Raw genomic sequence first — 13,820 nt, 5'->3', positions numbered from 1 at the left:
GTACAACATTACCTCAATCCTCCCCCACCCCCACATGGGCACCACCAGAGCCGTATATAGAGAGAGTTGCGACAATGAATAATTAGAAGCATTTTATATCCAATTTGTGTGGGATTGTGTATGTCATTGTATTTGTAGTCTGACCCAACGAGGAGAATGTGTTCATACTTTGCCAATTTTATTGGTGGAAGAGTAACAACTTAGATCAATATATTATCTGAATAATAATAATAATAATAGCAACACTTTAAAATGTGCTTTTTTTGTTGTAATTATATTTTCGGTGTTTAGGAATCAACTGATGGGAGAATATTGTTTGGATTGCTTTACACCTGAGCTTCTTTTGGTCAGCTCTCCATTTTTAGGTCATCTCTACCGAGATGACCTAATAAAGCCGGACCAAATGTCCATCCGTCCGTACGTCCGTCCGTCAACAATTTTTCTTTCTGATCTTGCTGAAACTTAGTATGTGGGTAGAGATCGATGAGTGTTGCACAACGATATAACTTTTGTCCGGGTTCAAGGTCAGGGACGAGGTCAAGAGGTCACGTAAGTTATAAAAATCGCCATTTTCAAAACCGATCTAGTCTGCCATTCTACAAGATATTCGGCAACTGTTTATTGATTATGATATAAAAAAATATTATCTTGTATCTAACCGGACAGATTTTTGAATTTCCGTCCCGTTTGGCCGCCACGTAACCTGGAAGATGGTCAAAAACACCTCCCGGTACAAAGAAAACTTTTTACTTCCGATCTTGATGAAATTTGGTATGTGGGTAGAGGTCGATGAGTGATACCCAACGACATATTTTTTTCCCGGATTCGAGGTCAGGGTCAAGGTCACAAGGTCACGAAAGTTGTGAAAGTCGCCATTTTCAAAACCTATCTCGTCTGTCATTTTAGGAGATATCTGGCAACGGTTCATCGATTATGATAGTAAAAAAACATTATAGAGATGACCGTCACCCCCACACGGGGGTAATTTTTAAAGCTGACTTGAATCAGAATGGGTGTGCAATTTGAAGTTTAAAAAAAAAAAAAGTTTATTGTGTAAGAAAAACAAAATTAGATTACTTGTTTTTACACAAATAAGACTGCAGTGAAAGACTACGTACGATGACAATCGAGCAAGTCTCTGAAACACACTTTTTCTTTTTTTTGTTTTGTTATTTTAATTTAAATATGGTAGGTGTGGTCCATCTTGCAATTGTCTTTCATAATTGAATGAAAAATGTTTTAGAACTGCAATCATTAGAGGAAACATCATTTTTTTCTCTCTCAAGCATTCGGTGAAATCACACTGATTGTCACACATTGGAAACTTTTGTCCATGATTACAAATGGAAGTTTAAACATGTTTGCATAATTTACTTTTACCTTCATGCACGGTATTTCTTTGGCGTATAAGTGGATATTTTTTTCTGCCGGAAGTCCGGGCCTCAACTTGTGCTCAGAATCGACATCGATTATCGGGTTTAAGACTTTGGATTGCAATAAGTGAGAAAAATTGCAAAGTCTGATATTTTCTGATGTAAATTGTATAATTGTTAATTGAAAACGCACTGCGGAAATCATTGCCTGAAATGTTTGCCGATTGGTTGAGCAATTAAGCATTAATGCACTCGCTGACATGTGCAGAATGATCGAATTATCCAATTGATAACGAGCACGCACTCACCAATTACGTTCCATCCATCCCTTTCAATCCCAATCGTATGCATCCATCCTTATGACGTCATCTCAAAATGCCTCCCTTAAAGTCATGGAAGTCAAACATGGTGGCTTTTAAGTTGGAAGTTGTTAAGTTCGCTGAGGACAATGGTGGGAATTTGGCGACACACAGGAAATGCGTTGTCAGTGAGAAATGTGTTTGGGCTGGCGTAAAGAGAATGCTACATCGTAGACTACCAATAAAACTGAGATGGCTGATTGTGGCTACAAAGCTAGGTCGACAAACATTGAAGAATATGTACTGACTCAGCATGCCGCTTGTCGTGGACTTAACACTGTGCAGGTGTTCATGTATTTTTTAAATTATTATTAAGTAGTGAATTGCGACAAAATGTAATGTGCTATGTGTCAGTGCTGATAATGATTCTGTAGCTTGTTTTAACTACTATACCTCTTCATGATCACAAACATGTTGAAAAACTATTTACATTCCTAATTTATCCAAAAGGTCGCCCCACAAAGTAATTCAAACAAGAGCAATACATGTCCCCGACCGGTGTGATATTTTGTGACTCCAAAAAAGGGCATAACTCTGTGAGAAATTGACGAAACTCCCTGAAAGTCGAACTAGTACTTTAACGTAACATAATAAAGCCATGTGCCAAGTTTCAGTTGAATATGTGAAATGGTATGGGGTAAAAGAGGAAAAACCACACACAGGTGGGACGGACAGACGGACGGAGAGCAAACCTTGTCTTCCCCTCTGGTTTCACCAGTAGGGGACTAATAATATGCACAAAGCAACTGATTAATTTTCATGACCCTGGAAGTACCATCGGCTGTGATGCAATAATGCATTGTATGTTTTAACACCTCCATTGTTCCTCTATTGTTTATTATCAGTCTTATCGACGGTGTTGACATTGATAATAATCCAAAAAAGTAAATAAAGTGTTTGCTTTGCTATTATTGTCATAATTATTCTGTCTGTGAGTTATTTTTCATATACCTTGGCAATATTGAGTTGCTTATGTATCAACCGCGATGATCACACACACTCTTGAGTCGGCTTTGTGGAGAGAACAGGCTTAGCCGACTTAACAAACACATTCGTTCAAATGTCGCGATTGACACGAGGGTTTTAAGGAATCAACTAATAAATCTGATAAATTGGAGTTAAATACACATTAGCTTGCACTGAATGTGTGCACCAATAAACCACTAAATTTACCTTGCAGAGCCATGAAGGTGATGATGCTTGCCAGTTCAGTCGATTAACTTTAGCTTCCCAGATTTAGTCTGGCAGATATGTGAAAAAAATGTGCCTTTAGTGATAGAAGCATGAAATTTGGCACACTGCTAGGGCAGTATCTTACAAAGATTTTTGGATATAGGGACATTCCAGATTCTTCCTAGAGCCAAAATGGCGGCCATTTTACAAAATAGCTGATTTTGTTTTGTACAAGGAGGATACATTTGGATACAACTATATTTAAGAAGCATACCAGTGGTTTTATTTAACTAAATATAGATTCTAGCAAATAAGAAATAGTAAATAAAGATGACAAAGCGTGAATAAACCATTTATTTGGTCATTTTTTGGGGCATTTTTGCACTTTGGGACGGTTTTCTTCAACAAACTCTTCAAAAAACTGGTATCAAGCACCATGGAATGACTGTTGTTCATTTAACACTCTTGAACTCAGAGGGAGTGCTTCTGTTTGATCCTAACATCAACTTAGAGTCAAAATTATACAGTGGAACCTCTAGATCCAGGTAACAGAGTCTACTATGATGCATGGATACATGTGTACATGTTACATAATTATCATCTGTGATCTCTCTTGTCCCAGTTCTACTCTCTTGTACACTCCCCACCACAGTGGCATAGAGCTGTGCACTGGAGTGCAGCCTTGACACACTTGCACTGTCCTCTGCATCCCTTTTTGCAGCCACACCTTTGTTGTTGCCGACATGCCTCAGTTGCCTCTGGGAGGGTTGTCCAGTATATGTCCCAGCCATTATCGGTGTGAACCCACCCCCAGTCACTGGGCGATGGGAGCTCTGGTGTGGACACCATCATCTGGCCCCAAGAGTAGCCGGCTTGGTAGGTAGCTCTCTTGATGTGCTGTTTCAGGGCTTCACGAGTTGGTGGGAGAGCATCTATTGATCTGCCATTCTGGGTGAACAGATGCTTGCGACACTCATTGACATGTTCCTGGCTACTGGTGCGATCATAGAGCACAACAACAAAACGCTCCAGTGCATCCATGTGGTCATCTACAGCTGAAGGAGTTGGCATGGCAGCCAAGGCACAGAATGCTGCAGTGACATCAGTGACCTCATCACAGGCTTTCCAGGTTTCCCATGCTTTTTTCTTCCCCCTGCCTCCGAAGCTTGAAACGGTGTCGCATCCAGTGAGGGCATGGAAGAATGGCAAACCTCGACACTTGTTAGGTCCCAGTGCCACAGACATCTCGTGAGCTGCCAAGAACCTGAAGTTCTTTCCTGTGTCAAAAGCAACCCAGAGCTCATCAATGTCCAGACGTCCAGCTGCTGTGTCACCACAAGGACCACGGCACCAGTGTCTACTGTAAGGATCGACACTTTGCTGTATCCCTGCCTCACAGCGTCTTCAGCATGGAGTAGCATTCTTGTGTCAGCCTCTTCATGGCTACAAGGGGCAAGACCAGCAACATCTCGGGCCTGCGTACAAACCACATCTTTATGGTGGGTGCTGATGACTTGTTTGTCTGTGTCTGTTGTTGCTACTCTGGTGGCTAGGAAGTCAAACAACTCCATCTTGTTCTCATCTGTGCGAAGAAAGGTCTACCAGTTTCCAGGAATGGAACTAGATGGCTCGACTCGTCTCCTGATGCCTTTGCCTCGCTTCTTCCTAGTGTCTGCCTTCAAACTGTCTGTGAGGTATTCATCCCAGACAATATCCATCCTGCTCGTATGCTGCAGCTGAGATGTGATGTATGGCAAGAATACTTGTGATGCGTACTCGTTGAAGGTCTTTGCTGTGCCAGGTGGCAGCATACTGATGATCGCTGCACCATCAAGGATGATGACTTCAACTGCTGGACTAGCAGCAGCAGCATTCTCCTGTGGAGGGACCTGATCTTCTAAGCAGCCAACCAGATCAGACTTTGTTCCAAGTCTCATCTTGCCCATGTGTGACAGTGCAGGGGGACATGCTTGGTTCTCATGTGCAAAGAACTCATTATGATCTCCATCACGTATCTGGGACGCAATGAACAACCTGGAGAACAGGGAGCAGTCGTTCTTCAGAGATGAAACCTGCAGCTGTGCTCTTGACTTCTCTCTGACTGGAGGTCGGCTGAAGAGAGGGAGGTTGTTTCTCTTGATTGGGTCGGTGATGGGCTTTGTCTGGTTGATAAGTCTCTCATGGACATAGGAGTCATGCAGTTCTTGTCCCAGCTTCTCGATCTAGCGTACAGTATTGATAACTGCTGGGTCTGCCAGGTCTCTGCTGTCTAGCACCAGGAGATCCTTGCTGTCATCACAAAATGGGTTGCCCATCTCCCCCATGACTTGAGTGAGTGAACGCACATCTCTAGCAAAGGCTACCTGTGTGTGCTTGGTCTGCTCATGGTGTTTGTGCACAGCCTTCTTGGTCTCTGATGTGGCCTGGAACTCAACGATCACTCTGGCCATCTCTGGACCAGACACCATCCAGCGGCGTAATGCAGCGGGATTCTCTGTCAGGCCTACAGCTCCTCCGTCACCCGTAACTAATGCGTTATTCTGCTCGTGGGCTTGGTCGATAGCCATCGCAGAAAACGCATGAGTGGTCTTTACTGTGAAGTTGCCGGCAAGAAACTGCGTGTATACACTTGCATGTTTGGTCGCCAGTGTCACTATGTCGCGCAGGTGAACTGGTATCCACCTGGCGTAGTTGGTATGACCCAAGGTGAAGAACCAGGGGACAATCTTTCTCAGGGCATCAATGTATAGCAGGAAGTTCCCTTCACGGACCGATCTGACGTAGATTAGGACAGTGAGTTCCAACTGTAGAATGATCCACCAGAAGTGGAACTGAGGACTGGCTTGCACACGTTCAGCACACCAGTCTTCTAGATCCTGTCCCTCATCTGCTCCTTGGCTGAAGGCTTTCTGTAGGAGAAGATAGAGGCTACTGGCTGTGACCTGGTGAGCTCGCCGAGTGCGTGTAACATGGGCAGCCTTCAGGAAGGAATCAGCAGTACCAGTTGTAGAAACTCCTGCCTGCACCAGAGCTCCTGTCCACCCACTGCTATCCAGAAGATCACCCAGAGTTTTCAGTACAGCCATCTCAATGTGGAGTCCACCAAATAGGATGACGAAGTGATCTTCTCCATGTGTTTCTGGCCATCTCCACTGGATCTGTTTGGCGAGTGCGTACAGTGGCTGATCGACTGTGAGGACTGGGATCTGACCAGGGTTCAGAATCTCAACTGCTGTCTTGATGACGTTCATGGAGTGACGAATCATAGCCACGGACTTGGCCTTGTCGTAGAAGAGAGGCAGCAATGAGGTGAGGGTCACGCCACACTCTGGTTCCTCTGGAATGGACTGCTTACTGGCATGATATTCAGCCCATGACACAGTCTCGTCTCCCTGTAGTCGTGTGTCTGATGCTACACTAACTGCCATCTGCTCTAGCCACCTGTCAAAATGACAAGAACTCATCAACACAATTAACAAGAGACAGGACCTCAGCACCACACACAGTTAACAAGAGATTGAGGCACATATATGAATGCAGAATATGTACAACTTTCAGATGATATATTTTCTGTGGTGTACCTGTATTCCACCTGCATTGCTTGAGGGATCAGTTGGCAGTCACTTCTGTTGGGACCAGCCAACTTGGGCATCGGTGGTTCACGTTTACCGAGAACCACAGGAGGTACAGTGGTGTATGACTCTGGCAGGTGTGCAGTGGTTGCTGTTGTAGTAACATCATCTGAGACTACTACCCGCAGCCATTGAACTCCACGCACTTCACTATTCGGGTGCTGGAACAGCGAGATGCCAGTGCCGTGGAACAAGTCTTGAGCACTATTTGAGCTGGGATTGTGGTCGATGTTATCCGCTGCGCCAGTCGTGAACAGACCACTCTTCAGTTCAGGTGGGCAAACTGCACCCTCCTGCTGGAAGAAGCAGCAGATACTGTTCCCCAAGTCCGTGGAGATGCTCAGCACCCTATCATAGGAGACTGAGAGACCCAGTGGAACAGAGTGTCAACCAGGTATCGTTTGCGAGTCTTTGTGTGCATCAGCATTCCCAGGTACACAGGCACGGGGGTCTCCCGATTGTGGCCGTGCTTGGTAGACTCAATACTCATACTCTGTCGGCGGCGTGCGTAGATGTTGAACATGAGGAGCTGTGAGATTGTAAGAGTGGGTGTTGATACAGATGAGTGGCTCGACTGCTCTTGGATCGTGGGACCATTCAGGATCATAGCAACTAGTGCCACGAGATAATTTGGCACGGATTGTTCTTGGCAGAGGGCGTCAAATGAACCACTAAAGGCTGTCTTCATCTTCAACATGTCTCGTCGGACTATGTTCACGGCTCTAGCAAGATGAACACCATCACTACCAGCATCGTGTTCACAGGCCTTGTGAAGGGCTGATCCGATGTCCTCGTTGAAAGCTAGCAGAACTGCTCGGCCAGGCTTGTGCTCCTCCATGTCCGGAAAATATGTCATGATCCGGTGCTTGAGTTTGGTCGAGTGAACACGTCCAGTCAAGACTGTTCCAAGCTGTTTCAGCCGGTTGTTGTACAGACTTGTTAGGTCTGCCAGCTTGAACACTGGTGCCACAAGAGCATCCATGTGGGCATCATCGATGTAGGACACCAGTTCTCCGAGAGCTATGCCATGATTGATATCATCCTGGTCATCCAAGGTTCTCTGTGTCCCTTGCTTTGTTATAGAGGGAAACCAGACACTTCACATGGTACAGGGCATCTTGCGCCATCATATCTCCAGCACTCAGTTTAGCAATAAGTGGCTTGTCTTCTAGTTTCAGAGTACATTTCCTGACTCATCTGTCCAGGTCAAAGGTCGAAGCTTTGCGCAAAGACTCGTTACCTGCTGGCTTGTCACAAAAGAAACACGTTTCGAGCAGTGACTCTGTGCGGTCCACACTCTGACGGGTATACTTTCATGTCATGCCTCCGGTATCCCCACTGGTTGTTTTCCTCTTCTCTGCCCGAATCAATTGAGTTTTGTTGTATTGTAGTCTGCACGAATCATGCCACTTAGCCCTGTGGTGCTGGAAGGTGGACTCAATACCCTCACCATCGTCCAAGCGAGACATGTCGAGAGATTTTGGCAAGCAGTCGATCTCACTGAACCTGAGGAGGTTGTGTGCCAGAGTCTGGTATCCAGACCCTCCTGTGCTTTGCTTGGAGTCAGCTGGACAATGAAGAGGCTCAGTGGTGTCCATCTGACACAGCACACATAGGTTCCAGTCTGTCTGGTTAATTGATGTAACAGATGTACTTGGCCCTCGCTGCTGGGGGTCTAATAGTTTGAAATGCTTGGCCATTGTCTTGAACCACCACCAATCAGTCACTGTAAAATTGGGAAGAACCACCACCAAGCAGGGGATTAGTCTTTGGGTATACTACAGTGGAGTTATCACCTGAAAACAGAATAGCAGAGTTAAAATGTTTTCAACTACGAACCCCAGCCCAGAGGAGATGCATATATACACAATGGCGATTTTGGGTGATTGTCACTTGATGTCCCCAATAGGCCACCATACATTATTTCTTTGCGCTGGACAGGACCATGTTAAACCCAAATCAATATGAACACACCATTGTAGTTTGAACATTTCTATTATGCAATCATGAAAATTAATACAGTGAGTACATCAATATCGATTTCGCAAATTTATGCATTTAATCGCGACATTGCCAGCTACCAGTATGTAATTAATAATGGAAATATTCATGGAGTCTAAGTTCCTTTCACCAAATTTGATTTTTGATCTATTTATATTTCCAGAAACAATATTCAGGTAACATTCACATGCATGATCAAATTGCAGAGCTCTTGTTCCAGCCATGCATTATTGCGATGGTAAACTGTTATCTGTGTCCCTCATAGACCACCGTAGATGCATTTTTTAGTCAAATATGAAGTAGATAATGAAGCATATGCATACTAGTTGATAATAATCATATTATACTCACTACATTGTGTTTTGCACCAAGCACATATGACTTTGCTGACCTTGTAGGCAGAATTTGTTATTCGTGGCAGCCATTTTGTAAAATGGCCACCATTTTGACCCTAGGGGTAATCTGGAATGTCCCTGTATCCAAAATGTTTCCTAAGGGTATGCTATAACTGTGTACCAAATTTCATGCTTGTATCATCAAAGGCACAAAACTACCAGAATATTTCACATATCTGCTGGACTAATTATCTTTTTTGCGGTATTTCTGGGGAATGTGTCATTTTTCATTTTTCTCATCTCAATTGTCAAGTTACTATTGTGTATGTTTTAAACTCGGCAGTCTCTGCTCTGATGTCGACATGAAATGGCGTCCATGCATCATGCGATCTTGAAAAACTGAGGGGTCCATTGTCTCGACTCTCTCTGTATTATGGCCTGGGAAACACAACCCTCCATCCCCCCCACCCTCACAAGATTCCCTCACCCCAATGTCAAAAATCTGAAATGTGAACTACGGTCAAAAGCATAACTATCAAATGCTATTATAAAGACGTGGAATTAAGTAAGATGTGCTTTGAAGTGTTCCACATTCGAATTTGAATGATCATCAAAGAGGATCGTACAAGATTTGAAAAGCTCTCCAGCAGGTGATGGTTTTGTTTTGGGGTTTTTCCCCCCTGGATTTTTACAAATATCCGGCTCTGTGTCAAAACATATTGAGTCGGTAGGAGGTGCGAATATGTACTGCTGAATCGTCGAGATTAATCATTGCATTTCCTGATAAGCCTGATGTCGGTTTAGTGGTTAGGGTGGCTGGCTTGGGATCTTAGGGTCCTGAGTTTGAGCCTCATTGTCCGCTGAATTAACACCAGGTGGGGTTGACTCAGCCTGTCATCCTTCCGAGGTTGGTGAAATGAGTACCAGTGTACTGGTATAATCATCGGTGGCATCGTCTCACCCCTTCATTTTCCATTGCTGAACCTTTTACCCAAAATGCTTTTTATTAATCTTGATTGCTGTCTTTTCTTGAAGAACCTAATTTGTCAGATAAAATACACAATAATAATAATGGTGAGCTACTTATTTTAACACCACTATATCTCAGCTTTCGTTCAATTCGGTGGTGATTGTAAAACATGTGGTTTGTGCCCCCATTTCATCACACGATGGAGTGACATCAATTTGTAACTGCAGCAGCTTAGTCTTCAGTCATCAACTTGTTCACTTCATCAACAGCTACACGAACTTGCTTACAGTCTCCTCACTTCCATTTGCCAGATTGATTATAATTTGTTTCCCCTTTTTATCTTGCTTTTAATTTGTTTTATTCCTCCCCGCCCCATCCCGATGTAATTCTTCCCTCTCACTCTCATCCATGTTTCTTCCGAGACTGAATGGCAATTTGTGCTTTTCTCATGTGAAATACATTCTAACCTAAATCGCATGTTCGGTGTTTTCTATCCATTAGTCAGTTGTGGATGACTGGATCGAGTCGTACAAGCAAGATCGAGATAACGCTCTGTTGGATCTCATTAACTTCTTCATCCAGTGCTCTGGCTGCAAAGGTTTGTTTTGTTTATCTTGTCGATGTACATTATTCACAAGGTAGAGATGTCAGGATAGGTTGGAGGTTGTGCACTTCCCTTGTTGCTGTCTTGTGTGGGTTCATTTCTCAGCGAGACTATAAATTGCGATCCTGGTGCTCTGTCGGCTAGACATTGCAATAATGAGTATCCCAACTGTGTGTTATGGTACTCACTCGTTGATGTACAATATCCGAAAGTGCCTCTTAAAAAAAGTCGTCCATTATGCGACAGGGGAATTGCATCAGCTGTATTTCTGTGCCTGAGTAGTGATTCAACCATCAGACTTAATCTGTCATCAAATTCAGGTCCAAAAGAGATTTAGTAAATAAAACTATAAATACCGCCCGGACATGTCCGGAGAGACACAAACACCACCCAGACATGTCTGGAGAGGCACAAACACTGCCCGTACATGTCCGGAGAGACACGAACACTGCCCGAACATGTCCGGAGAGACACAAACACCGCCCGGACATGTCCAGAGAGACACAAACACCGCTGGGACATGTCCGGAGAGACAAAAACACCGCCCGGAAATGTCCGGAGAGACACAAACACCACCCGGACATGTCCGGAGAGACAGGAACACCGCCCGAACATGTCCGGAGAGACACAAACACCGCCCGGACATGTCCGGAGAGACACAAACACCGCCGGGACATGTCCGGAGAGACAAAAACACCGCCCAGACATGTCCAGAGAGACAAAAAAACCGTCCATACATGTCCGGAGAGACACGAACACCGCCCAGACATGTGCGGAGAGACACAAACACCGCCGATACATGTCCGTAGAGACACAAGCACCGCCCGTACATGTCTGGAGAGACACAAGCACCACCCGTACATGTCTGGAGAGACACAACACCACCCGTACATGTCCGGAGAGACACAAACACCGCCCGTACATGTCCGGAGAGACACAAACACCGCCCGTACATGTCCGGAGAGACACAAACACCACCCGAACATGTCCGGAAAGGCCTACCGCCCGAACACATTTGGAGAGACACAAGCACCACCCGTACATGTCCGGAGAGACACAAACACCGCCCGTACATGTCCAGAGAGACAAACACTCGGACATGTCTAGAGGGAGATAAACACGGCCCAGAGACTTCCGGAGACAAACAACGCCTGAAGATAAACTCCACCCGGACACGTCCGGAAAGAAACACCACGCAAAGGCAAACACCATCCAGGCTTAGGTTGCTGTACCGTATTAGGAAGGTGCAGATATATATATATATATATATATATATATATATATATATATATATATATATATATATATATATATATATATATATATATATATATATATATATATATATATGCGCACACACACACGAGTGCTTGGCCGACATCGGCAATTTTTTGGTAATCGGCAGATTGGAGTCAGTGGGATTAATGATGACAGTATGTACTGTATACAACCCCAAAACCTGGAGTATCTTTCTCTGTTGTTTTGGGGGAATTTCAACAAACAAATTTTGAAAAACATTACATTATAGATGTTTCAAGGAGATGTGCATACATATTTTTCAGTATAAACAGCGGACATTCGTCATGTGTCGGGTGGGAAAAATTTGGCTCTAATTTCGAAAACATGTTATGGCGGCAAATGGTTCGGTAATCGGGAGTTAGTGTTATCAAATGTATTCTGCTTTGAAACTCACAAAGAGAAATCATATAACCTTTGTAAAGCACACACGATTCATATAAAATAACCAATTGCTTTAGAAACAGCCATGCGGACAAAGGACAAAGGAGGATGCTGCTGAGATTGAAAGTTGAAACCTCCACCACGGCACCACACACCAGGCTGCCACACACCATGGGGCCACGGGTGTGAGGTCGGTCGGTGCACTCATGAATCCCGCATATCGCGCGCGCGTGCACACACACACACACACACACACACACACACACACACACACACACACACACACACACACACACACACACACACACACACACACACACACACACACACACACACACACACACACACACACATGTCCGGAGTGGATTCTGATGCATTCCGAGCCGAGGGTTCTGTGATTTTTCCCGGTGTATCGGCTTCAATGTCCGTCGGCACGCAAAATCACCCTGCTTCCCCAGTGTCTCAAATCATTCACCTGCATTTTTTTCATTTATTTTTTCATTTAGATATATGTATATATATATATATATATATATATATATATATATATATATATATATATATATATATATATATATATATATATATATATACATACACACACATATACACATTAATTGTCATTTATTTATATTTTCATTTGTGGACACTATCGAATGGTTCTTTGATTTTTTTTTGCTGGTGTATCGGCTTCGATATCTGGCGGCATGCAAAATTTCAGCTTCTAATGTCACTCGGAAGGTACTGAACATTCGTATCAGTCAGCCAGGCAGTGAGTCTTTGATTTATTGAGTGAGTGGTTAGAATGAGATTCATGTATATTTTACATATATATATATATATATATATATATATATATATATATATATATATATATATATATATATATATATATATATATATATATATATATAGTTGAAATTGTGTCTGTTTGTGTGTTTCTCTGTGACCTATGCACGCAAAAAGTACTGGACTGATCCTCACCAAACTTCACATGCTGACAGAACATGTAACCGGGAGTGTCCCGATGTAAAAGAATTGTACTTCCGACTTCCGGTTTCTGAATTATGACGTCATCACCTGATTTGGTAACGTTAATTTTTCAAGTACAGCCGATTGACATGGGGCCAATGCCATATACAATATATCAAACATATGATTTTAAGTTTTTGTTTGTCTGTCTGTTTGTTTGTTTTATTTGTTTCCACGTGCTGATCTCCTGAAAGGTGAAAGATAGGAGCTAACCACTGAAACAAAAAATGTCGGGTTGGGCCCCGGGAAGGTTATAGGCTATGTGGCAAGGCACCTCGGCCGGGGGGGGGGAGGGGGTGTGTTTCCCCCTCACCAACCCCCTTAGCCTCTGACTGACATGGCCCAATAGGGAACTGATACTGTGCTCGCGTCAGACATATGTATAGAAGATGAAATTATTTCAAAAAGAACCCGGGCAGCGCCCGGTGCATTCACCAAGTATGTATATATGTACATATACATATATATATATATATATATATATATATATATATATACATATGTATCTGTATGTATACATATACATATATATATATATATATATATATATATATATATATATATATATACATATGTATCTGTATGTATACATATACATATATATATATATATATATATATATATACATATTTATATACACACAGTAGAAAATACACACAGA

At 43.3% G+C, this 13,820-nt stretch overlaps 1 protein-coding gene and 1 pseudogene across 5 annotated transcripts in view; one reads left to right on the top strand and one right to left on the bottom strand.

Annotated features, from left to right (window-relative positions):
• Positions 1-13,820, top strand: part of LOC147026903 (cohesin subunit SA-2-like) — a 224,262-nt gene that overhangs the window by 121,656 nt on the left and 88,786 nt on the right. For all 5 annotated transcript variants that reach the window (XM_085882803.1, XM_085882799.1, XM_085882801.1 and 2 more), the window contains exon 5: positions 10,345-10,441. In XM_085882803.1, the coding sequence (XP_085738929.1) occupies positions 10,345-10,441 (97 nt within the window). The remainder of the gene's footprint in view (positions 1-10,344; positions 10,442-13,820) is intronic.
• LOC147026904 (uncharacterized) lies at positions 2,969-8,724 on the bottom strand (annotated as a pseudogene).

This window comes from Eptatretus burgeri, chromosome 5 (genome assembly GCF_056783735.1).
Source record: "Eptatretus burgeri isolate ZD-2024b chromosome 5, Ebu_testis_v1, whole genome shotgun sequence".
NCBI classification, from domain to species: domain Eukaryota; kingdom Metazoa; phylum Chordata; class Myxini; order Myxiniformes; family Myxinidae; genus Eptatretus; species Eptatretus burgeri.
Note: the sequence above shows the minus strand (reverse complement) of the source record. Positions and strands in the feature narration are given on the sequence as shown.